Source organism: Acartia tonsa, chromosome 13 (assembly GCF_053477335.1).
Source record: "Acartia tonsa isolate MP-2025a chromosome 13, ASM5347733v1, whole genome shotgun sequence".
NCBI lineage: Eukaryota > Metazoa > Arthropoda > Copepoda > Calanoida > Acartiidae > Acartia > Acartia tonsa.
The window spans coordinates 39,343,900-39,371,446 of NC_137272.1; the positions used below are offsets into that span (position 1 = coordinate 39,343,900).

Below are 27,547 nucleotides of genomic sequence, written 5' to 3' on the forward strand. Positions count from 1 at the left end.
TGTTTTATCATTGTCCTATCACTGTACCCCTAAGAAAATTATAAATTTTGAGAGTACATTTTTCATATCTTTATTCTATCTTCTCACAGATCTATTACTTATATGTTAAGTTTGCTACTTAAAATCTCTCAAATGTATTTCCTTTTCCTAGAAAGAGTCTTGAGGTAATAGGGGGGGGGGGGGGGCATTTCATCAATAGAAAGAGTATTTTCTTCCAACGTCACCAATTCACAGGGAAAAAAATGTAGCTCTTTATAGTGCCTATAAAAAAAATGACGTCATACTGGCCTACCATAGGCGAATGAAAATATATACTGGCCTGTCATTGGTAATCTAGTCTGTGTATTGGTCATTTGTATTGAATGCCGTTATTTTTGTATAGGCAGGTTTTAAGCCAGAAAATTGATCTAATTATTTTGACATTTTTTTGAGAAACTGATTTTTTTCTGGTGTACACTGTACATATCCTGAAAGTATGCGTGTAATCGCCATTAATATTTGAAGGGAAAATTTTAGAGAAACTTTGCCGCTATATTTTTCATCTTTATATGTGATTTCAAAACTTCAACAGAAACGGAATAATATTCGAAAAATGAATTGTTTTTGTATATGCATCGAAACCGGGTAATATCCACTGAACAATACTGAGCTGAATCTTTAAATCATTTTAATGGTGATTTAGATCGGGGTGTGCGAAATCACCATTAAAATGATTTAAAGATCCAGCTCTGAAAATCATATGATGTATCGTTTTATATTACAAATAATTTTCTCGTATTCATTCGAATCCGGTGGATAGGAACCGGTTCTCATCCATACGAAACAACTATGTCTAGCATCGTATTATATCCAGCTTTCTACATTTCTAATTGTACATTCTATATCCGCGGAAAGCTGTTTATAACACGATGCGAGAAATAACTATTCTACAAATAAAAATCATGATTTTTATAGCAGTTTTATTTGCCCGAATACAAAATTCGTATCTCTTAATTCTTGATTTTTACTATCTACGAAAAGCTGTTTATAATACCATGAAAAACTATTCTGCGATATAAAAATAAACTACAAAAACGATTATAGATTTTTTAATGCATTTCATGCATTTTTTTCAATAATTTTAGGAATATTTTTACTATCCTTGATTTTTCATGATATGTGTGAAAATTGTAAAAGATAGATGTAAAATTTAATGCCTTAAAGCGCCTAAATTTAGGCCTTTGATGCACTTACACTTTTATATCCTTAAATAGTCTTTCATTTTTTTGGGAAATATTTAGAATATATGGTTGGGTGGATAGATAGATAGTTGAATAAATAGATAGTAGGATAGAAAGAAGGATTGCTAGATAGACGAAATAATTAACAGATAAATATATAGATATTTGGATAGAAATAGATAGATAGATAGATGGAGGAAAATATATCTGAATGGATAGACAGATGGATCGACGATAAAACGAGGCATAAGTACATGAATAGATAGGTACATAGTTAAATAGACAGATAGATTGAAGGTTAAATTTAGTAATAGATAGATAGATAAATAGATGAATAAAAGGATAGATGAATAGATGGATAGATAAATAGATAGTTAAATAGATAGATATATTGATATAAATTAATTGATTGGAATTTGAATTATACAGTGTAAAGTTGAATAAACAGACAGATACTACAACGAATAGATTTAGATCAACATAAAAATTATTCTTTTTATTTTTAAACTATTACTAAATATACTCGAGTATAGTCCCTTTCGTAGCCGTTTCATCGAAGTTTCACAGTGGCTTTTCCTTATTTCTAGCCACTGTGGGGGACTCGAACCCTGCGGGGCAATAACCTAACCTAACTTAACCTGAAAATTACCTCTCAAAAGCAACTGTGAAAATACGACGAAACGCACCTTAAGAGGCCATACCCATATATTCTGATAATAAATAATTATTTTCAGCTGCAAAACGAGAAATCTCGCCTGGAGAGTGAAATACGAGAGTTCAACGAGGAGAGAGACAAACAGCAGAAAGTGAATATCAAGCTACAAGAAGATATTTTGGCATTAAAGTAAGTATTACCATTTTAGATATGGGCGAGCATAAAAGTGGTGTCGATTGAAATTGAAATTTGGATGTTCTGCTATTTCCCCTGAAGTATCATGTCACACCCATGATTCACAAATTCTTTATATTTTACTAATTGCTTCGCCTCTTACTTTGTTTAAATACTAGCGGCTTCGCCCCTAACCCCTAGACTTTTATTTTCGATTATAGTTTTAAGCTAATCCAATTTTGAAAATTACAAAGCTTTACAAAGTGTCTCAAAAAATCAGCCATGTGACGTCATAAAAATGAGTGGAGAAGAAAACCCCTAAAAAAGAGATGGATAATCCCTCATTTTTATGACTTTTTGAGACACTATGTAAAGCTTCATAGTTTGTTCACCTTAAATATAGTTTAAATTTAAGATGGACGTACAGACAAAAGATTAAGTTACAAAGTTGCTACGCTGTCAATAAGATTCTTAAGATATAAAGGGATGACTATTGGTCTATTTGAAAATATTCAAATCATGATACAACCCCTGTTAAACACAGAACCATTCTGTTGACAATCGAAAATTATTTTAAAATAAAGAATAGTATGTCTATATTTTCTTAGCCTCGATCACTTTTTATAAATGAAATTTAGCAGACATACACCATTAAAATTGAATATAGACAATGTCGCCGCTAGCCTCTAGGGGTAGGCGGTGGACATTTATAATTTTTCCCTTAAATATAACCAATTCGAACAAGAGTATTTTAATAGCATTAGCTTCAGACAAAAACGTACTAATTTATTGTATTACTAGCGGCTACGCCCCTAGAGGCCTCTAGTGGCACTTTAAATGTTTTTTTTATATTTAAATATGTCTATGTTGCGTTTAAGGTTTATGTTTCGTTGAACTTTCTTTGTTTAATCGAGAAACGTAAAAAAATGATTTTTTGTGATTTCTCTTGGGAGGGTGGTGGTACCCTACCCCAAAATAGTTATAAACCTTCCCGGGACCTATTAGAATCTACCCTGTTAAGGAGAATCCGATCGGTTCAGCGGTTAGCAAGATCCTTCGGTACAAACACACAGACAAACAGACATCCTGTTACTTTAGTATAAGGATAGGTTAAGTTAAACAAAATTTAGGAATTTGAGGGAAGATTAATTTATCATCCATTATCACATCCCTGTATGGTAAATAAAGGGGTGAAAGATCTCGTTACCATGACAAATTTAAATTATTCTGCAACAATTTTACAAGCGTAGCTTCTCTTCAATTGGCTAGTCGTTTTTGTGATGTTATAAAAGTAACAGGATGTCTGTCTATCTATGTGTCTGCAGCTGCATGGCCAAGTTGTTTATCCCTTACAGTGAAGCTTCTTGTAGGTCCAGAGATTGTTATGTTTATTTGGGGGGATAGAAATCGCCCCTAGAAAAAATACCCTAACTAAAATAAAAAAAAAAAAATTTAAATTGACTTTGAAGAGGAGGGTCCATTAACCAAACCCCCCTCCTTTTCCCCTAAGTGCCCCTGGAGGCTATTTGTCTGTTAAGATCTTCCTAACCTCTGAAACTATTAAGTTCTCCATTTAAGCAAGCTTCATATATGTCCCAAGGCTATTTTAGTTTAAAATGTAAGTTTTTGGATGGTTTTAAGCTATTTTAATGTCAGTTATATGTCTGCAATAGCAGAAAACAACTCTAATTTTTAAAATCTTTTAAAGAGAATTTTATTTGTTATTTTTCGTCTATGTTTGAAATCATAGTTCCATGAAATTGACGAAAATTTAGAACACAGACAGATAATATAAAATAAAAAAGATTTTTTCAGACCATTTCTTTAATCGTTTGTGTCTAACTTTACTTTCGTATTTAGTGAATTATTGACTACTAGCGGCTACGCCCCTAGAGGCCTCTAGGTGCACTTTTGATTATTCGACCTTCTAATTTTTTTAGTTTCAAAAAGATAAAGTAAAAAAATATTTTGGGGGGGTAGGGGGTGGTAGTACCCTCCCCCAAAGTATCTATAAACCTTCCCAGGACCTATGAGAAGCTACAATGTAAGGGAGGACCATATCGGTTCAGTGGTGATTGATGTCCTTCGCTACAGACAAAAACACCTTACAACTTTATATAATAGGATGTCTCTTTTTTCAAATTTGTGGCTGCGCCCCTGGCAAATAAGGATTCTTAATTATATTCAAATGGGTAAGAGGGGGGGCAGAAAATACCAGGATCTAATGTAAAGCTTTCCTGAAAATCAGTTCAGTAGTAATGTAAATATTAAGCTCAGACTAATAATTTCTATTTTAAATTTAAATAATAAGATATTTTTGTTGCCTTTGATTATTATCAGAGAAAGTGGGGGACATTGGGCTGTTTATTACACTAGTCCCTAAAGTTTGGTAATAACGTTCTCTTATTCGTTGGCTTAACAGTTTTGGGGCTTTAGTGAATTGGTTGATTTATTAAGCTGAGTGTTCAAACGTTTCAACCACTAATTTTAATCGACAGAAGCGGTGATTTTTATATCATCATTGTGGATGTACAACAATTTATCGGCTATTGTCTTATACCTTTAGATACTATGCTAATTTTGGACATAAATGCCGCGTTGTTTTTTGTGTATCTTTTTCCCTATTCTCAAGCTTAAAAATGCAATTATAAAAATAAAGAATTTGTAACAACTAGACGAATAGAAAGTTAAAGAGTTATACAGAAGTTTAGATAAATTCTTGATAAAAAGTGTTAAAATCTGAAGAAAAACAAGGATGACAACAAGCGAAGTTTAATAATTTATCCAAAAGAACTATTTAGTGGCAGCTCTTTTTATAATAAAAAAAACTTTAAAAATACTATTTTCAGTATCGCTTTAAAACCGATTAAAATCCGGTGGATTAGAACAGGTTCTTAGACATAATGAAAAATTATGTATAGCATCATATTATATCCAGTTGCATTTACAATCATAAGCTTCAAACCAGTTTTTTATCTCATGCCTTCGGCATCTCGGGGCTCACAAAACTGGTTTATTCTTATAACTGTACATTTTATATCCGCGGAAATCTGTTTATAATACGATGCAATAAATAACTATTCCAGTATGGCAAGGAAACGGATAAATATTCACAGAATTAGAACCGGTTACGAGTGATACTGAAAAATCATGTAACATATTGTATTACAGACAATTTTTTACGAATAGTAAAATAAAAATAATAATAATAACACCAGTTTTGTTGGCCCCGGCCTTCAGGCTCTGAGGGCAGAAAAATGGAATTAATATATTAATTTATGTCTATAACACAATGCGATAAATATTTTTTGAAGTCTCGATAAAAATTCTGTGTTAAAGTATAATTGACTCAGAAAACGAAATGTGGACGTACTTACATTTTAAGAAGTAATTATAGAGATGCTACTCCTCTAACATTGTTCGTAAAAGTAAATTTTAAAATTAATATTATATCAATTTTACGATAGAATAACTTTTTAGAGTTTTATCCTTTCTTTATTTTATGATGATCAATCTTCTAAACTGATTATGTGGGCGTTTTAAGTCAATAATTATGTAATTTTACTAAATAATTAAATACCATATTAGTTTTTTTTATAATCTTTTAAAAATCTTTTTACAACATAACAAAGAACATTAGGTCCAACGTTAGCATAGCTAACAATATTTATTATAACAAACTTAAATTTTTTGCAAATATTGTCAATAAATCACTGTATGCGACAAAGGACCATAGGGAAAAATAGGGAGCGGAGGGGGGGGGGAGGATATTTTTATTTACACCCCTACGACAAAAATTTCTAACTTTTCTAGATGATACACATAAATGTTTAAAACCATCTTTAAATTTCACACACCCACCCTGCTCTGTTCAATTTTTTGTACTATAGAAAGATTTCAAAGCGTTTATCTTTTACTTTTTCACCATCTATTGTTGTTATGACCGTTCGTGGTCTTGTTTGCACTATTTATTTATATTTCCTGTCCGCAAGACCAAACTAAAAATCTAATTTTTTTAACCGCAGTCAATTAGCAAGGGAGGGGGGGGGGGTGAGTCTTCGTTTCCGCACATGTGTTACAGTATATAGCCATAAAAACCCCAGATATTTAGGACTGTCCACGCAGTCTCTTCCTGGGGAGGGAGGGGAAATTAGGCTGTTTAATACAGTGGTCCCCAAAGTTTTATAATAACATTTTCTGATTAGTTGGCTTAACAACTTTGGGGACTTTTGTGAAATTTTGATTGGTTGGTTTATAAATTTGAGTGTCCAAACGTTTTAACCACTAATGTTTATCTTTAGAAGGGGCAATTTTGTATATAATCATTGGATATGTAGATCAATTTATCAACCATTGTCTTATCCCTGTAGATCCCTAGTCTCTTCCCTTTCGCTTTATTCTCATCATGGAAAAAAAATTTGAGGCCTTGTGGGGGGGGGGGGGGTAGGGGTTTCTTTATCCAGGGTTGATTTTTCTTAGAAGTTATAAACCTTCCCTTGACCTATAGAAGCTTCACTGTAAAGGAGTCCCTTATTTTACCTGCGGTTAGTGAGATCCTAATCTACAGACGTACAGACAAAAAATGTACTTTTCTAAAATTATCTATAATTAGTTTCTGTTGTAACACTATGCGGAATTGTAGTTTCACCATTAATAAGCGATGGGAATATATTGGTTACAGAGATATAAACAAAATACAAAAATAATTATAGATGAATAGTTGAGAATGGTCCTTTTTGTGGCAACGCCCCTTAAGGGACGACTCGTCGTATTTTTTAAATGGCTTTTAAATGGTTATTTTAGGTTAGGTTAGGTTATATTGGGTCAGGCAGTTGTCCCCGCAGGGGCTAGAAATAGGAGAAAAGCAACTGTGAAAAAAACGCAGAATCGCCTATTAAGGAGAGTTGCCACGAAAGGGACTATACCCGAATAGTTATATAGCTTATTTTGCACTAAAATCAAAGGGATATGACTATGGATGATAAATTTATATACACCCCCAATGATGATAGACAAGATTACTAAATCTGTAGATTAAAACTATTGGTTGAAAAGTTTGGACACTATTAGGGATTAAACAAAATTCAACAAAAGTACCCAACGTTTATAAGCCAACGAATAAGATAACATTGTTGTGAAACTTTGGGTACCAGTGTAATTAGAGTCCAATTTTTTCACTGTTTTAAAGTATTAGCATGCTATAATTGCTATTAACAAAGAATAAATGTTTGTATTTTTTTCAGAACAACTGCATCTACAGAATCTAATACAAAGAACAAAGAAAAGGTAAGAATTCTTTTATTTTTAAAATAATATTTGTTTGTCTTTCTGTTTGTCTGTTTGTCTGTCTGTCTGCCTGTCTGTCTGTCTGCCTGTCTGTCTGTCTGCCTGTCTGTCTGTCTGGCTGCCTGCCTGCCTGTCTGTCTGTCTGTGTGATTATCTGTTTGCCTGTCTTTCTATCTGTCTATCTTATTGTCTGTCCGTTTGTCTCTCTCTCTGTCCGTCCGTCAGTCCGTCTGTCTGTCTGTCTGTCTATCTATCTACTTATTTCCTTGCTTTCTATCTATTTCCCTTGAAGTATGACCCTATGTTTATCATATCATTCAAAAAGGTTCGCTATGAACCATCCTTGTTGCCTATAAATCATTTTGCTGTTTATTCTACAAGTCTTGTAGTCTGTGAGTTTTTAAAATTTGAGTATAATGAAGACATTTTAAGCTTCTAATTATTGCGCTACTTGTGGGTATAAATTGTCCTTATGCTGGTATGAGGTGTGCTGTAATTATAAATTTTATGGGCATGTTCTACAATTTTTTCACAGAAATTTTACAGATTCATTTTTGTAGAATGCAGAAAATCCGCGTATTTTTATATTTTATGAAGATTCGTGTGTATACAAGGCGCGTTTTAAACTTATAATATAAGGTAGTAAGATAATTTGTCTGAAGGTAAAGATCTCAGAAATTGCTGGATGAAATGGGTTGTATTTTTTGGGGAAGCTTTATAAATATTTTGGGGTGGTTTTAGGCTTTTTTCTACCCCCCCCCCCCCTTCACCTGGAGGCCAACGACGAAGCATATAGTTATAGTAGAAGGAATGCCTTGTTCAATAAAAAGTAGAAATTCAAAATAGGCATAGAATGGACCCTAAGCATATGTTGATGATTTTCAATCTATCTACTTGGAATCTATTTTTTGGTGTGCTTTTTATGAAAATTTTATGATTTACTATATATGGCCATAATTTATCAATTTTCTTTTGATTTTATGTAATAAAAAACTAATAATAAACCAAAAAAGTTTAGGTTAGGTTTTGAGGGTTCTTCGTTGGCTTTAAAACTTTAGGGTCTTTTGATTGGTTGGTACAAACTAGGGCCAGCAGTGTCTGAAATTCCACAAATATCATGATCTACAAGGGATGATTTTGTCTATTATAATTGGGACTGTACATCAATTTTTCTTTTGGTGTCTTAACCCTTATCAAGAATTATTAATGGGCCTTGGTGGAGAAAAGGGACGGACTGACAGACATATTAAATTAAAGAGTAGTTGCGATACAAAATAAAGCCTCAAGGTATGCAAGGATACTGGTGCCATTTTTTGGTACATTTCAACAGAGAACCAACTCTTACAACTTTACTTAAATGTTCGAGTTATTTTATATATAAACTTTACTGTGATAATTTTACAGAAATAGTTTTAAAATCCAACTTTTTATTTTTCATCACACGCTTCAAAAACTTGAGTTTTTTTTTTGGGGGGGGGGTGTTTTTGATATCCCACAAATTATTTGTTGCTCTGTCATTTGAAGATACACTTTTGTCTGTTCAGTATAGAATATAAATACACAATAGTGGCTATTCGCTTAGAGGCCTCTAGGACACTAAAAAGAAGGTTAAGGGGGTGAGGGGAGAGGGTCTACCCAGCCTTTATCGAGGTCTTTTTATACAGACATTTAGCATTTAGATAGTTGTTATCATTCGCTATCTTAATTTTTTTGCTGTTTTCTATGGCACTTTTATTTTGGCCCAATTATAAATCGACCTTGTAGCATCGGAGTGCCCCACCCTAAATAAAATGGATTAAAAAATTTAACAGGAGGGGGGGGGGGGCGGGGGGTAGGGTTAGTTTAGACTAGTTTTAAAGTTTAAAATCCACCCTCCCCCCAAACTAAAATGTTCAGCTGTTTTTTTTAGCTTTTAAGCAAAAAAATTCTGAAATTATACTTCATATAAAAGGCATAAATTTTAGGATAATTGGGTTTTTAAGTTTTAAGATATGAAAATTATAAGTAATAAAAACGTTATGGTCAATTTAACAAGGATGACAACTTTCATAAAAAAAATATACAATTTATAAAGTCAGTTATAGACAGGGAGGGAGGAGACATTGGACTATAAATTGTAATGGTACCCAAAGTTTGGGTATAGTCCCTTTCGTGACAACGCCTCTTAAGGGGCGTTTCGTCGAATTTTGCAGTAGCTTTTGATAGGTTAGGTTGGGTTAGGTTAAGTGAGGTGATTGCCCCGCAGGATTAGGCAATTGGCCCCGCAGGGTTAGTAGAGACCCCCTTAGTGGCTAGAAATAGAAGAAATTACTACTTTGGGATATTGTCACGAAAGGGACTTTACCCCAAAGTTATATAGTCACAATATATTATTCGTTGGCTGATGAATAACTTTGGCTACTTTTATTGCACAATTATTAGATTGTTAAAAAATATTTTAATTTACATAAGGGAAATTTTGTTTATCATAATTGAGGATGATAATAATTAAAGAAATTTGATGAAAATCTTAATTGTCGGTGCTGACACAGTTAAAAAAATCCATGCACAAGTTATCCTAGTAATTCATACAATTTTCAAGGTTTTTATTTTTAAAGATTGGGCTCTGCTTTTTTTGATAATAAGCAAACACATTGGGTTTATTTTTGTATACACCCGAAGACCGCCAAAGATTTATTCAAATAAATGTATACTAGTCTTACTAGAACTTTATCCCTAAGAGCTTTATTCAGAAAGCAGATGGCCATCAAACATTTATCTGTGAGCAGAAGTAATGACCCAAAAAGTGGAATCTTATTTCTGTAGCAATCAGCGAGATCTCATGGTACAAACAAAAATACAACAAAATATACTTTATACAACTGGTTTTGGGCTGCTATATAAACGTAGATTAAATTTAGTCTCTTGTAATCAGACTACAAAAATAAAGAAATGTTAAGATATTGATAAATTTTGGATATTATTTTTGGCGATTTTCCAAAAAAACAGATTTCTGTTTTATTTCTTGTCATAGGACATTTATTGAAAAATAAATTTAAAGCATTTAATTCTAGTTTTTGTGTATTTTATAAAAAAAGACGTACATACTAGCGGCTACGCCCTAAAGGTCTCTGGAGGCACTTAAGGGGGGGGGGGGGAATCGAGCCCCCAATTATCAATTTTAGTTTAATAAAGAAAAAGTAAAAATAATGGGTTCATTGTTTTCTTTGGAGGGTGGTGGTACCCTCCCCCATTAACATTCCCAGGACCTATAAGATTTTAAAGAAGAATCATATCTGTTCAGCGGTAAGCGAGATCGTTGGGTACACACAAACAGACATTCTCATACTTTTATATGATGATTGTTCCCGTGAAAAAAAGCCAATAGTTTTAACAAATTTATTTATGTTTGCGTTTAAGTATGTTGTCATCCTTGTTTATAAAGACCATTTTTTTGATAGAATCAGTTTATCGTGAAACACGATTCCCCAAAAACATTTTTTTCTTCCTGTCTTTCCTCATTTTTTCCGCCATTTATCAATAACAAAGAACGATTATACCAACAAACAGCGGAGCTGTAAAACATTTAAAGAAAAAATAACAGTATGCTGTTATACAGTCTAAAGAGTAAAGGATAACAAAGTCTAAGTAAAAAGAACAGTATACAGTCAAAATAAGAAAGAACAGTATACTGTAAGTAATAATGTCTAATCAGTTCATAGAGCGATGTAATTTGTAAACAAGGATGCTATTATATTAACTTAATTATAAAGAAGTTTCGTTGCTAACAAGAACGGTGACATACAAACACAAATTCAAGCGAAAACTTAAAAACTTAATCACACACATAAACACTTGCAGTAGAGATACTAGCTTTGTTAGCTTGTCATTGCTGTGCTATTTGTGGACTAAAATTTTTCATAAATAGTCCATTACATAATAAAAAAATTCTCGAGGTTTTAAAACTATAGACCGATTCTTTCATTCTATTATTTTAGGTTGATAATGAAACAGAAAGATCAGAATGTGAAAATAATTCAGAAAAACTCGTTGAAGATTTAAGGTGAAAAATATTTATTAACTTTTGGGGTTAGGGTGTCTTTTGTCACTTTCAATTAAAAACAAGCCTTTTTTTTTGAACAAATAAAGTATATTTAATGGATTTTATTTGTCAACAATTTTTACCCCTAGAAACCTCAGGACATCCTTCCTCATCCCCCTCTTTGAATGGGGGGAGTCTTTGCTTTTTCAATCAATATTAAAACCACTATTTTATTTCAGACAAAAAATCCGCGAGTTGACAAATACAAATTCTGTGCTGTCAGCTGAAAATCAGAGACTGAGGTCTCTAGTCGACCTAGCAGGTATATTTTATATCATTTTTAGCATTTCTAACAGTTAAGCTACTTTATAATTCCGTCCGTCTGTCTGTCTGTTATGTACAGTTATAGAGAAACGTGAATTTCTCGACTGCTATGGCAGATAGCTAGCTGAAAATTTTTGTGAATAATCCTTATACAAATGAGCATGAATTATATTGTTCACATGGTCCGTAAGTCTATCGGTAATGCTCTGACAGCCATTTGTAGTTGTCAAATACAATCTAAAAATCTACTAATTATCTTACTGTCTATTTTGGTCTTGAATAGATTATTTGGTAAATTTATTGGGTAATTTTTATTAGCTAGGTTGGCTCATTTGCCGTTTAAAAGATCTTAAGGGAGACTAAAACTACATTAATATAATCAGTTGATAAGAAAACAATTATTTTAAAGTAAGGTTTTGAACAAGGTTTTTTAATAATTAACATCGGACTTGAGCTAAATAGCCATGTTAAGTTTCTAATTTACATAATCTAACATTATTTTCGTGAAATCAAGATTCGATTTAGCCTCACTTCGATACAGGGATAGATCAATGATAGATAATATTTTTGCAGTAACGTAACAACCCTTTCATTGAACTATCCTTGTTTTGAAGTTCTAACAACAGATCTATAGTATAGTAGCAAATACAGACATCTACCTCCCTTTATTTTTAAAAGACCTCTTTCGTCTGCTTCTAAATTATTTACTGCTACTTGGCTGTGTTAATATAAGCGATGCCATTGGTTGATTTTCAATGACCCAATAGAAAGGTTGCACAAGACGGTTGCGATGGGGAGATACAATTATTTAACCCTTTCTCCCTTTAGTGTTTTACTCTAATGTTCTAACTCATAGCTATGCATGGTAATGGTTTGTGCCTGTTTTTGGGCCAAAATATTCCCCTATGCTCTGAAAATGACACATTAGCAGTGGAGTAGTAGAATGTATGACGCGGCTTGATGCCAAGTCGATATAAATAAAAAGCATAAGAAACAACTGATCCTTTCTTTTAGATAGAATCTATAAATTTACTTTTAGCTTCCCTTTGTAAACTTATTGGTGCTTGTTATATGTTACTGATAAAATTTGGTGCTAATGATATCTCAACATCAGACTGTTATTCATGTTGACTATAGTATAACGTCATGTAGTAAATATGTCAATTATGACTACTGTCATAAAACATCATACATGTCGACATAACAATTATATTTGCATGTCAGCACAAAGCTTCCTAAACTTAACAGTGATCCAGTGTTGCCCACGGCTAACTAGTGCAGAAAAAAAGCACTTTCATACGATTCACATAATTTTAAAGTGACGCTTTTTCAGAACAGCTAAAAATGTGATGTAAAAAATAGCCAATTTTCAGTAGGGTGGCTACTTTAAAATTCTCATTTGTCGGTGTGTCAATAGACCTTTACATTTAACAGCTTCTAAAGCAAACCTGATATGCCTTCATTGATAATTTTCGCCCCTCAAGGCCTCACATTTCCCTGTTAAATTTCAGTGCACACCACTGCACTGGTTAAAAATAAAGGATATTTTCTTATCTCTTGTACGGGGCGAAGACAATTAAGTTAGATTAAATTTACAGTCCTTTTTGCCCCCCCCCCCCTCTTCAAAAAAAAAATATAAACCAGATGCTAAAATTTGAGAGAAGATTAAATTATCAATCATTGTCCCCTCCCTGTTACAAAAAATCTTATTTCCCGTTGGACACAATCGTCCTTGTTTAGAATAATTTGCTAGTGTTCCAAAACATTTTTACCTCTTCTGCATAGAAATGACTTAGAAATTCAGGGATCTAAAGGGATACGACAATGGCCCTTAAAATGATTTACATCCCCAACGATGACTCACAAAATTACCGTCTCTATAGTTTACAATTAGTGGTTGAATCGTTTGGAAACTCAACTTAATAAACCAACCAATCATAAGTCCCCAAAGTTATTAAGCCATGGAATAATAAAAAGTTAACATAAAACTTTGGGAACTAGTTTGATAAGCAGCCCAATATACCCTTTATCCCTGTTGAAATTTGTCCGGTTTTGAACGCTACGTAAAGCGACTTGATTTATATGATTTATATTTATTATATTTCTTAGTAGCGCAGATACTCAATAATTAATCATTCCAGCTCTCAATCGCTAAAGCAAACTAATCAAAAAAGTAGAATTATCATTAAAGAGTGAAGTGAATTTGACAGGTCTAGATTTTCAGAGAAGGTTTAATAATTTAGCAGGATTTGGGCTATTTAGGAAAGCCAAGTACACAATTCATTTATTTCTATAGAGAATTCTTTGACCTTTAACCAAACAATTAGCATGGTTCAGTGGAGACTTTTATACAAACGTCGTGTAATCAAGATCTGTATAGCCACTCAAACAAACGAGTTGACCAAAGAAACCCCCATATCCTTATTTTCAACTTTATTTAAAAACGTTATTTTTTCCCTATGCGGGATTCTCTAGCACTGCGGATCAAAATCTTAACTTAACCTAGCATGTCCTTTAAAAATATGGGGTTTTAAAAGGTGTTGGTCCACCCGTCTACCTGTATTAACGTCCAAGATAAATTACTAATTATTTTATGTTTAGGTGAGGATGTGTCACTGGAAGAATTGGCCCACCAGAAAGAAATTATCATCGCAAGAAACAGAGATATTGAAGTTCTAGGTAATCTACGGCGAGGATGTTGCACCTCACAAATACTTTTTTGCCTTATTGTTTGCTCTGAGACCTCTAGAGGCACTTGAGTTGGAGGCGTGGGTTGAATTCAAACGCCCAATATTTTTTTTAGTTGAAAAGGAAAGATTTTTTTGGGGGGAGGGGATTTTTCTAGGGGTGAAATATTTATTAAACTTTTACCAGAAACTATGAAATGGTAAACTGTGAAGGAGAACCATATCGGTTTGGCGGTTAGCGATATCCTTCGTTTCAGACAAACAAACAGACAGACAGATATCCTGTTACTTTTTAAAAGCGAAGCTTTTCTATAATTAGGGTCGGTCCGTCCGTACGTCCGTACGTCCGTCCGTATGTCCGTAACGGATAGATTTTTTTGTTAATTTAGACATGTTAGAATTGTCCTATCGATTTCAAATTTTGCATGGTGATTCCTTTAATAGTTAGGTACGATTTAGAAAGCGTAGCAACTCTATAATCATCACCAAAATGTCCGTACGTCCATTTTAAACATGTTTTTTTTTTTACTTTTTTAACAACAAATTTTTATGTGATCTAATCATCCCATTGATCCGATTTTTGGTATATTGATTCCTGGGACAACAAAGTATAATGTAATAAGCGAAGCAACTCTATAATCAAGTCCTAAAAATGTTAGTATGTCCATAAACATTATCCTGAATCAAGCAGTTTTTCAACAAATTTACTTATAATTTTGCTTTGACTCTTATACATTTATATTATGATTATTCAGTTCTGACACTGTACAAGTGTTAACATTAGTTTGTCCTACCGTTTCAGTGCTTCGCTTTTATGGATGTTGTCATCCTTGTTTATATTAAGATTATTGAAGATAGTATTCTTCAATTTTTTGTTCCATTCTAATTATCTAATTTTTAAATATTTAAGAATCGAACCTGAGCACGATGAAGCTGCAGGCAGACCAGCTGAAGGTCCAGCTGGACAGGGAGAGAGAGGACTGGGACAGGGAGACCAACAATTGGCTACAGGAGAAGGAGAAGGTCATAAGGTAAGCTGGTGTGGTAATACGACACCCATACGGACAGGCCGATTACAGAGTTGCTTCGCTGTGACTTATGATAACAAACCCCCAGCACTAATCCTATTATATCACTATCCATCTCATGACCGCTGTTAACCCCGCACCCGGCGGTCAAACTAGCCTGCCTAAATGTGGGGAGGGGACTTGAACATGCAACTATCACGAGTCCATCATGCGCTTATATAATCGGGAGGCACTGCCTCCCCTTTTACCACCGCTGCCCCCACAGCCTGTCTACCGTCGGGCGCTAAGCCCTAGCGCCCCACACCCCCTTCAAACCTAACCATTGTTATATTTTTGTTGTATATATATAGTAAACATAACTTGTAAATATTATTCAGTTTAAATATATAATTCTGTATGATTGAATCCTGCTTGTTTGTTTGGTAGAATACTTAAAGGCTAGGGCCCGTTGAATCCGAACTCGTTACCCCGTGGGCCGAGTACGCTCGGCTTACCAGAACTTGGTGTCAGCGTGTTTCAATCGAGCCTTACAGAAACTAGCCTATTCTACCTCTGATTGGACCCTTTGGCAAGTAAGGGGACAATCAGCCGCCAACTGACCCGTGAGACGGCCTTTTTAGGTCGAATTTCCATCATTTTGAACGCAATATGTGGGCCTCTGGCCTACGGCAAGCAGATTTAGCCTGCTAAAAGCGCCAGTTAAGACGCTTTTTCCGTGTCGTGTAGGAGTAGCGCTAGGTGCGCAGCCACGGCAATCGGATAATTTAGCTCAGACGGCTACAAAACTGAGTCTAAATTGGCAAGTGTAGCTGGGACAAGCCCCAGGACACCCAGGCCAAACCTACGAGACAGACAGCTGTGTGCTGGTCTCCCTAAGAAGGCAATGTGTGGCTGCGAAGCTTCAGCACACAAGTAAGCCCTACCACTGCGACGGATAGCAGATTTTGAGCCACAGGCACGGCAGGACGGGACATTCCCTGCCGCTGCCTCCCAGGATTCGAACCCGAGGCGCTGCAGGACGGGCCATTCCCTGCCGCCATTTGTCGGGATTCGAACCAGCGGCGCTGTAGGACGGGTCATTCCCTACCGCCGTCACCCCTCTGAACCTTGCAGGACGGACATTCCCTGCTGCCAGTGCTTCCAGAATCGCACCTAGAGCTCCTAGTGATAACAACACATCATTGTGTATAAAATGTCAACCAAGTGATAAAAATAAATATAAAATTGTTGACCAAGTGATAATTAATAAGCTCTAGTGATTCGAAGCTACAGTCTAAGCCACCATGGTAAGCGATACCACCATAGCTGCGGTGCGGCCACCACCAAAGTTTCTGCCAACCCCAGCCGAACGAGAGGCCCCCTTGTCTCAAGGGCAGGACCTCCACTTCCCCTGCCATATCAGGGTGAGGTTTCCTACTCCTGACCCTGCCCAGCATGTACAGGTTGATGCCATGATTGACTCTGGCAACCGTGTACCAGGGTCTGCTGTGATTTCTGAGCACCTCATGCACGCGATGGGCGTGCAACGCATGTTGATTCCGGACAACACCCAGATCCTGACTGCTAATGAGGAAGGCCAGCCCCTCCAGGTAATTGGAAAATTAAAAGAGTTATATATGGCAGTTTCACACACTCTTATACTCCATCTATACCACGTGACTGTGGTCCGAAATCTCTCACACCCTCTGAACCTAGGAGGGTATTTTCTCAAGGAGTTCGGAACTAGGCTCTGTTTCGACATGCAACCACCTTGCTTGTGGGCGCGTGGGGAGTTTATCCCACTCCGTGGTGTCCCCATTGACCGGGAGACAGCCGAGAGAGAGCTAAGCTATGAGGGGCCTCTGCCAGGCCCCCTGCCTGAGCAGCCGCGTGTGGTTGAGAAAGGCACACACTGGGTGGACGCTGAGCTCAACGCACACAAGGGAGCTAACCTGCTAGCCATGGGGTTGCCCCCAGTGCCCAAGGTGCCAAGGGAGAGCCTGCCAACAACGTTTCCTGAGATTGCCAGCCCTCCAGAACCAATCTTCTCCTCCGACATTTTTATCAACGGCCAGCCGTGTCCACCTGGCCCTCTCTACCTGGGACCTCCAGCCAGTCCACCAGCCAAGCCCGAGTCCAGACCCGTCAAGTCGCGGTCTGATGTACCCGGAGCCACATTCAACTCTCAGGCCCCAGCCTCTCCCGGCGCCGTGCCCGTCAAGTCGCGGCCGGACGCCCACGGAGCCAAAGCTGGACCCAGCACTTTGGCCTCTCCCAGCGCCGAGCCCGTCAAATCGTGGCCGGACGCCCCCGGAGCCAAGCCTGGCTCCGACACGTCAGCCTCTCCAGAAGCCGAGCCCGTCAAGTCGCGGCCGGTGGATCCCGGAGCCAAGGCTGACCCCTCACCAGCCACGTATAGGCTAAGCGCTGTCACTCCAACTGACGGTCAACCACCCCAGCTCCGCACAGCCAAGCGGGTGGTCCTGCCTGGCCGCGGGGTTATGGCGGTCCCTGTTGAGCTAGTGGGCCATCGCACCAAGGATGCCATTCAACTAGCTGCCCCAGAACAGAGGGTTGGGGAGGACCTTGTTATTCCAGAGGGCCTGTATGCCCACAGGCCTGGCTCTGCCACTGTGTTCAGAGTACTGGTGGTCAATGAGGGGGAGGTGCCCCTCTTGCTGGATGCTGGCCTCCCAGTGGCAGGGGAGCTGGTCAAACCTGACATTTTGGAGGTCTCTGATACGCCTCCCCCGCGTCTCCACTCGTTCCAAGAACCTGCTGAGCCTATAGACATGCAAGAGTTGTGGGAGGCCCTGGAGATGGAAGACAATGAGTTCCTACGCAAGGACCCCTTGCTCAAGAAGGAGGTCTGGACTACGTTGTCAGAGTACAGGGACGTCTTCTCCAATTCTACCCCCGGCTGCACAGATGTGGTTGAATTGCAGCTGCGCCTCAAACCAGGGACCCAGCCGATCCGCCAGAGATTTAGGGATCTGAACCCGCGGCAAGAGGCTGAACTGGAGAAACAACTGGACACCTGGCTGCAGGAAGGAGTTATAGAGCCGTCGGACTCCGCCTGGAGCAGCCCCCTGGTGCCCATCAAGAAGAAGGACGGGAGCACCCGCTGGGCCGTCGACTACAGGGCCCTCAACAAGTGTCTGGAGCTGGACAGCTACCCCCTGCCTAGGATCCAGCAATTGGTGGAACGAGCTGGCGGGCACCGTGTCTACAGTGCTCTAGACGCGGTGGCCGCCTACTACACCATCCGTGTGTCTGAGGATAGCCGGCCCTGCACCGCCTTCACCACCCCCAGGGGCTTGTATCAATGGAAAAGGATGCCCTTTGGCCTGGCTACGGCACCGTCTGTCTATTCCAGGTTTATTGCAGGGGTCCTAAACCCACTAGGCACAGCCAACCTCCAGTCATACCTTGACGACGTCCTGACCTTCCATCAGGATACCTGGGCCCACCTGGCCAGGCTCCGAGAGGTCTTGGAAGCCCACCGCAGGGGAGGGATCCGCCTCAAGCCAGCCAAGACCAAGTTGTTCCGGTCCAAGGTGGATTATCTGGGTCACACCCTCAGCCGTGAGGGGATAGCCATGCAAGAGGACTATATTGACCGCATCTTGGACTGGCCAGCCCCTAGCACCCCCAAGGATTTGCTGGCGTTGCTGGGCTTCTTTGGATACTACCGCCTGTTCATCCCAGAGTATGCAGACCTCACCTACGAGATGAATCGGCAGAAGACGGCCAAGGCCCTAACCTGGACGCCTGAGATGGAAGCCCAGCTGCTGCAACTCAAGGACAAGTTCCGCCAGGCCCCCATCCGAGCGCCGCCCAGGTTTGATTTACCAGCAGTGTTCCAGCTCACCACAGATTTCAGCAGCCGCGCCATCTCTGCCATACTGAGTCAATGCCAGGAGGGCAAGGAGAGGCTGATTGCCGCCGTGGGGCGCAAGACAACCGACCCTGAAACGCGCTACCCGTCCTGGAAGGGAGAGATGGCCGCCATTATCTATGGGATCCGAAAATTCCACGGCATCTTGTCCTACCGCAGCTTCCAAATCAACACTGATTCCTCTGCCCTGCTACAGATGAAATCACTGAACACATCCACAGGGATGGTGGCCCGCTGGCAGGAGGAGCTAGCGGCCTTGGATTTTACCGTCTGCCACAGGCCTGGCACTCAGAACACCAACGCCGACGCCCTCAGCCGCCGGGAAGATGCCAACATGCCAACGGCTAGCGCCGAAGAATTAGCAGAGCAGGCTGAGTATATCCACAACCTGGGCCAGCCAGGGGAGGCCGCAGCTAGCCGGCCTCCTGCCGCCCGACTGGATTCAGCTAGAGTGTTGGAAGCCCAGACACAGGACCCCCTCCTGCTCCGTGTCCGCCAATGGGTGGCTGATGGCAAGGCCCCAACCAAGGCTGAGCTGCGTGGCAAGGAACGAGACGAGCAGCAGTACGCCAGCCGCTTCTCAGCCCTGGGGCTTGACGAGCATGGCTGCCTCACCACCACTGACCAGACTCTGACAGGGGAGAGGACAAGATACCTGCTGCCCTCGGCCCTCCAGAAGGACGCGTTCTTTCTAGCCCATGGGACCCCCATGGCTGGGCACTTTGGGATGGACGCAACTATCGCCCGCGTTGCCATGCACTTCTGGTGGCCCAACCTGGCCCGTGACGTCCGCCTGATGGTACAAACCTGCCCTGAGTGTGTCCAGAAAGTTACCAAGGAGAGGCTGAAGCAGGGGATCCACGTGCCCTCCCGCCAGGGGTATCCACAGCAAGTCCTATTCATCGACCTGGTGGGGCCACTGCCAGAGACCCCAGCTGGGAATCGCTACATCCTCACCTGCCAAGATGGATTTAGCCGGTTTGTCAGCCTCTACGCCATCCCCAACAAGCGCACCCTCACGGTGGCTGAAGCCCTGTTGCACCGCCACCTGGCCACGTTCGGATGCCCCCTGAAGATCCATTCCGATAATGGAATGGAATTTACCGGCCAGGTATTCCAGGAACTGGCCTCCCGGCTCGAGATTGGCCTGACACATCCACCACCCTACAACCCGCAGTCCAACCGAGTGGAGAGGTTTCATAGGACGCTCAACACAGGCATGCGCCTGTTCCTAGACAGAGACGATAACAACTGGGAGCCCCACCTGCCTGCCATCGCCTTTGCCTACAACACCAAGGCCTGCAGATCTACTGGTGTGACCCCGTTCCTGGCCTTCTTTGGGAGAGAGGCCAAACTGCCGGTGGACATGGTGCTACGGCTGCCAGAGACCGAATATGCTTCAGTTCCAGCCAACGTCCAAGCTCTGTTGCAGCGCTACTATGCAGTCTATGATGCCATCCAGCAGAAGGAGGAGGGAGCCATCAGGAGGAGCGCGGCAGCTTACGAAGGCACGGCCAAGTATGAGGTTGGAGACTTGGTCTGGTACCTGGCCCCTCGCCTGGTGCCAGGAAAGGCAGCCAAGATTACCAAGAGATGGACTGGCCCCTGGAAAGTAGTGAGGAAAGCTACAGAAGTCCATTATGTCATTAAACCTGCCTCTCCAGTAGCCAGAATCTCAGAAGTTACCGCGCATGTAGGCCGACTGCGCAAATACACTGGAGATGTGACTGCCCACCAGATCCCAGACGACATCCAAGTTGACGTGGACGGCGACGAGGATGCCACCGAGCTGCCAGTTGGAGCGGCGGCGCCCGCAGCTAGCAACCCAGGAGAGTTCCCAGTGCACCAGCCAGCCGCAGCCGCCCCACAGCCTAGCGGCCAAGATCGTGACCCAGTGGAGGAAAACCTGCAGGAGCAGCCCAACGAACCGCCGCCGCCGCCGCCCGCTCCAGAGCCACTCAGAGATGCCATCTGGAACCCTGACTCAGACATGGAGAACCTGCCAGCCAGCAGCGAGCCTGTAGGAGAAGAGCCAGCCACTGCGATGGAAGAAGCCGCCCCAGAAGAAGAAGAAGAAGCCATGTGCCCCCTGCTGATGACAGCCATCCCCATCCGGGTCGGAGCTAGGAGGCCAAGCAACCTGAATCAAGCAGGCGCCCCCATGGAATTCTATGCGCCCTTTGCCATCACCATTCCACCCTTAGGAACCACCAGAGTCTGCCTAGGCCTCCGTGTCCAGCTACCAGCCGCGACAGAACTGATCCTGCAGACGAGGCAAAATTTCCAGCGGCGAGGCCTGGCCGTGGCCAACCCACGCCTAGAAGCCAACCAGGAGCTGACAATGCTGATCACCAACCACAGTCAGACCGAGCAACGAGTGTCCCGGGGAGCCTGTGTAGCCCGAGCTGTCCTCCATCGAGCTGTGCCCCAAGAACTGCCTGTCCGGCGCATGAGCCGGCTGTCGTATCCCCAGGTTCAAGGCCTGGTGGCTCAGGAGCCACGCAACCCTTGAAGGGGAGGTTGTGGTAATACGACACCCATACGGACAGGCCGATTACAGAGTTGCTTCGCTGTGACTTATGATAACAAACCCCCAGCACTAATCCTATTATATCACTATCCATCTCATGACCGCTGTTAACCCCGCACCCGGCGGTCAAACTAGCCTGCCTAAATGTGGGGAGGGGACTTGAACATGCAACTATCACGAGTCCATCATGCGCTTATATAATCGGGAGGCACTGCCTCCCCTTTTACCACCGCTGCCCCCACAGCCTGTCTACCGTCGGGCGCTAAGCCCTAGCGCCCCACACCCCCTTCAAACCTAACCATTGTTATATTTTTGTTGTATATATATAGTAAACATAACTTGTAAATATTATTCAGTTTAAATATATAATTCTGTATGATTGAATCCTGCTTGTTTGTTTGGTAGAATACTTAAAGGCTAGGGCCCGTTGAATCCGAACTCGTTACCCCGTGGGCCGAGTACGCTCGGCTTACCAGACTGGGTCTTTTATTTATTTTTATGATTCCTAAAAATGTATGATCTTGATCTGTCATTCGTGGCCTAAAACTTTGGGTACTTTTACTAAAGATTGGTTTAAACTGGCAGTGGTCAAACTTTTCAACCAATACTTTATATCTAAAATAAAGGGTTATTTTGTTCATCACCACTGGGGTGCAACAATAATCTTTTAATATGGATTTACACTATCTTATATCCCATATCAAAGGAGCTAGGAATAAACTAATAAGGTCATTTTTAACCATTTTATGTAGTTTTATGCAAGATCAATTATTTTTAAACCATGCTGATAATGGTGTTTTTTTATACTATGTAATTTTTATTTCTTAGATACCAGAAGCAGTTGCAGCTGAACTATGTGTCCATGTACAAGCGCAACAAGCTGCTGGAGACTGAACTCGAGGATCTCAAGAAGACTGCAGCCGCCCTACCCACCTCACACACCTCCTCCTCAAAATCTGCCCAGCAGTCGGCGGCAGCCAGTGAAAAGAACAATAATCACTCCAGTTCAAAGTCTGGAATATTTGATATGTCGTCTTCGTTGACGTTGTCCAGTGGCGGGAAAAAGACGGAGGGAGGTGGTGGTGGCGGGGGGTTGGGCTCCGCCCTCTCCGGGTCAACCTCGTCTATTCAGAAGCCGTTGGGCCACGTGAGCTCGGCCAAGGCCAAGCTTCTCAGCAAATTTTCAAGCAAGTTTAATGATAACTAAATTAAGTGAAAAACGGCCATTTTGAATTTTTTTTTCTTTGGAGAAATATTATTGCCATTTAAAGAAAGTTGATTATAAGAGAATTTCTAAATCCTTAAAATAAAAGTGATTTCAATGTGTCCTAAATTAGTGCATTTTTTATTCAACAATAGCATTATCTTTTGTAACGTGACGTCAATAGTGAAAAGGCGGGAAAACGCGCCATTTTGAAAATTAATCACGCGAGCTATAAACGCGGTTCAATTGCCTTAAAATACGTGAAAATTATCTCTCAATTACATTTTTTTAATCTTGAATAATGAATTTAAGATGTGGGAAAAAAGACAAAATCTACAAGTTTTATTTTATTAATTGATTTTTGTTTAGTATGTGACACATGTGAATATGAAAAATGTTAATGATAAAACTCCCAAGACATGATAACTTAGTCAATTTGTAGAAAATCCTATAATGTAATATTTATATATATTTTGCCTCAACAAAACAAAAATTTATGTTATTTTCTGTATTTTTTTGTAAAAAGTATAATTTTTAATTATGCTAAAGAAGTGTTCTCTAAAAACACTTTTAGAATACTTGTTCATATGACGTTTTTTTAAAAAAAATTATTTCAATATCCCATGCCTTTAGGCCATAAGCTCCCCCCCCCCCATAATTGATTTCTTTTCAAAAACTCGGGTTTAACAATCAAGGAGATATTTAAAACTGAAGGGCTATTCTAACATTTATTGTACCTAACAAAAATTGAGCATAAATTATCTAATCAATTGGTAAAATTAATGGAAACTATGTTTATTATTTTCAACATATAAAAGGAACATTTTTTAATTATAAAACTCTTCAGAATATTAATAAAGTAGTCTTAAGAGTAATTTTTAATAAAAAATGTTTATTCGTAAAAAGATATAATCCAGTTTTGGTTAGGTTATGTTAGGAAATAGCTAAGTGGTGAGAGATTTTAGAAGGCTAGAATTTATTTTAGTGTAGGTTAGGATAGGTGGATTCTTTTATTGAGATTTTCTAAAAGATTAAATGTAAGAGACCTGTTTTACTTAATTAAAATCCCTTTACAGATTATGACGTCATACGATAGAATAGCCAATGAGAGGCCAGTATACACTGTAATTGAACGATGGTAAAATTTATGCTGGCCTCTCAATGGTTATTTTATCGTTGGACGTCATAATCTGTGGAGGGATTTAAATCATCTTCATAATTGATGTTTAAATGGTTAGGTATGTTTAAGTTATTAGAGCCCCACGGTGACAAGAACCAGTTTTTAGAAATATGGGTGTTATTTGTAGAAGGTCTTTTTGTTCATAAAACTGATGTAATTATAAACAGCGTTCAGCGGATAGTAAAATGAAAAAAATTAAAGTTTAATTTCAGTTTTGTTGGTCCAAGGGGGCTGAAGGCCCGATAAAACATAATAGGTACTTATTTTATGATTTATGTTTTATTCTTCATGAAAAATTGTCTATAATACGACAGGTACGATACATTATTTTTTAGATAGCTTAGAACCGGCTCTAATCCAGCGGATAATAATCGGTTTCAAAGTCCTAAAAAGGTTTAGTCTAGTTTATATTGAGCCAAAGAGAGTTTAACTTTTCTCTAGATTATAGCACAGTCATAAGGTAGTTTATTACTACAGGCATAGCAACTCTATAACGAGGGCTTGTACGTTCGTCCAATCAAGCCGAAGTAAAATTACTTTCAGGCTGATGTATCTCGAAATATTGGACGATAAATTGATGTAAAGCACCAATTATGATAAACAATATAATCCACTGAGTATATTAAAATTGTTGGTTGAAAAGTTTATACACTATTAATCAATCAGCCGATGAAAATCTACTAAAGTATCCTATATTATTTAGCTAACTGATAAGATAACGTGGTTGTAAAACTTTGAGTCCCAGTGTAATTTACAGTCCAATGTCCCCTCCCTCTGGTTGAAATAAGGAAGCTATGTTTTTATATTTAATTTAATAAATGATGAGTTTAACAAAAATGTTGTTGCTTCGCTATTTATGGACATCGTTGTCTTTGTTTTAATTAAATTTTAGTCATAGAAAATGTCCATTCGTAGTTTAAGAAAATGATAAAAAAAAAGACTTAATATTATGAAGTAAAAATAGTAATATTTTTAGAAAAATAGTGGAAAAAATTTTTATGGACTTAAGCAAAAAAGAAATTATTATTTTAGTAAATTAAAAAAAAACTCTCTAAAATGAATTTTTGTCAGTAGATTTAAACTCTAAATGTTTTACTATCTCTATTTTATTAATTTTGTATATATGTTTTATTGGAATTAAGGAAAAATTAAGCAAAAAAATATTTTTTTGTATTGTGAAATGTATCCTTTTTTCTAAATCGTCATTCTAGCTCAGCAACTGATGATCAATCTTGTACACTTTTATCTTTGCGCTCTGTACATAGTGTACGAATTATTGAAGTACGATATTGTTCATCTATGCGAATATTTATCTAGTTATATTAGTAAAAAAAAGTCCATTTTTGTGTTTTTAGCTTTAAAATATTATAATCTGTGATATATGTTTATTTTATGATGATTTTTAAGTGTTTTTTTTGTATTTTATTTTATGTATTATTTTTCATTATAAATATATGTTCGTTAAATTGATAAATATTTTTTTCTTCAATTAAGAAACTACTCTACAAATTGACTTGTACGTTAGTCTGTTGCTTTGTTAGAAAAGTGTTGTGTTATTTTTGACCTAATCAAAATTAGAAATACTCTATATACATCCAATGGTTTATCCTTATAATAAAGTAACAGGATGTCTATTTTTCTGTATGTTTGTACCGAAGGATCTCGCTAACCGTTGAACCGATCGGGTTCACCTTAACAGGGTAGCTTCTCATAGGTCCTGGGAATGTTTATAACTATTTTGGGGGAGGCCACCACCCTCCAAAGGGAAATCACAAAAAATCGGAAAAAAAATTTAACTAGAGACTTGAATGCAACATAGAAAATAATTACATATTTGAATTTTAAAAAAATAACATTTAAAGTGCCACTAGAGGCCGTTAGGGGCGTAGCCGCTAGTTTTCTCATATAAAAGTAACAGGATATGTGTCTATTCTATCTATCTGTACCGAAGGATCTCAGCGGTGAACCGATATGGTTCTCTTTTTTTTTCTTCTAAGTTCAAGAAAGGGTTATAACTATTTTGTAGGTAGTGTGTTAACACCCTCCTAAGAAAACTCCTTGGTTTGTATAAGTTTTTGTCCGTTAAAATCTCGCTAACAAATTGATTTCTCTATAATTAAGAAGCTTTACATAAGTTCCGAAATGGTTTTGGGCTGTTTTAATTTAGTCGTGGGAAGGTTTAAGGCTATTTATCTGCTAAGAATTTTATCTGCCTATCCTTGCATTTTCGAATATTTCCATGCTTGTTTTCGAGCTTTAATATAACTTTCTAAGATTAGCTTAAATTTGTAAATAAACACTTTTGAAAATCATCCCTTACTATTTTTTAAATCTTTTCTACAACTGAAATTGTTGTCATCTTTGAATAATTGGGCTTACAAGGATAGGTCTATGGATTATAAAATAATCTTTACTCCATAATATTATAATACAAATTCTGCCCTTTTCGATATAGGCTCAAGAGAAATGAATAAGGATGGCACCATCCATATGTAGCGAAGCTGTTAAGTATAAAAAAGAGGAACAGACAAACAAACTAACTATACCGGGTATCTTTGACAGCAGCCGAGTAAATCATATTTGTCAAACAGAAATCGTATGTCCATAAGAGCATTAAAGACAGACCGCTGGACCAAGTAAATAATATACTTGGTAAATTGATTCCTGGGACAACAAAGTAAATGGTGTAAGCAAAGCAACTCTATAATCAAGTCCTAAAAATGTAAGTATGTCAATAAACATTATCCTATATCAAGCAGTTTTTCAAAAAAAATTACTTGCAATTTTGCTTCGTCTCTTATACATTTATATTCTGATTATTCAGTTCTGACAATCTAGAATTGTTAATGTTCGTTTGTCCTACCGCTTCAGTGATTCGCTTTATGGATGTTGTCATCCTTGTTATATTTTGAGTAATGATGCTCATGCTTGCTGTGACACTCGAACCAAGTACCTCCAAAAGTGTAAAAAAAAACACACAAACCTCCAAATACTTTACTATTCAGAATAACTATTTCCATTCCCTTGATTCCTGCTAAACTGTTGGTGACAATATCAACGTAAATACCAGATGATCATGCCATAGGAGAAGCGTGAAGGAGGGAGGTTAATCAAGCCCAATGGCAAAATTAAGGGGGTTAAATACACACTTATACAACCTCGTTGACAAGTGTAAAAACCCTCATTAAGTTAAAGTCACACCTCCCTTAGATTTCGGGAAGGGTGAACAACTTTACTGGTCAATTGACTCTTTTTTAACTCTTGAGTATGAAGGGGGGGGGGGAGGGGCTCCAACCCCCTGACAAGAAAAAAAACACATCTAATGTTATCTAAATAAAATAGCTTTGGCAAAACCCTGTGC

General features: G+C 38.8%; 1 protein-coding gene across 1 annotated transcript in view; it reads left to right on the plus strand.

Annotated features, from left to right (window-relative positions):
- The window catches only part of LOC145304727 (uncharacterized), a 39,159-nt gene extending 13,505 nt beyond the window's left edge, over positions 1–25,654 (plus strand). Inside the window, exons 5-11 of the mRNA XM_080146680.1 lie at positions 1,955–2,064; positions 7,293–7,335; positions 11,313–11,377; positions 11,596–11,678; positions 14,282–14,359; positions 15,278–15,398; positions 22,631–25,654. Coding sequence (XP_080002806.1) covers positions 1,955–2,064; positions 7,293–7,335; positions 11,313–11,377; positions 11,596–11,678; positions 14,282–14,359; positions 15,278–15,398; positions 22,631–23,009 — 879 coding nt within the window. The 3' untranslated portion in view covers positions 23,010–25,654. The remainder of the gene's footprint in view (positions 1–1,954; positions 2,065–7,292; positions 7,336–11,312; positions 11,378–11,595; positions 11,679–14,281; positions 14,360–15,277; positions 15,399–22,630) is intronic.
- The last annotated feature ends 1,893 nt before the right edge of the window (positions 25,655–27,547 follow it).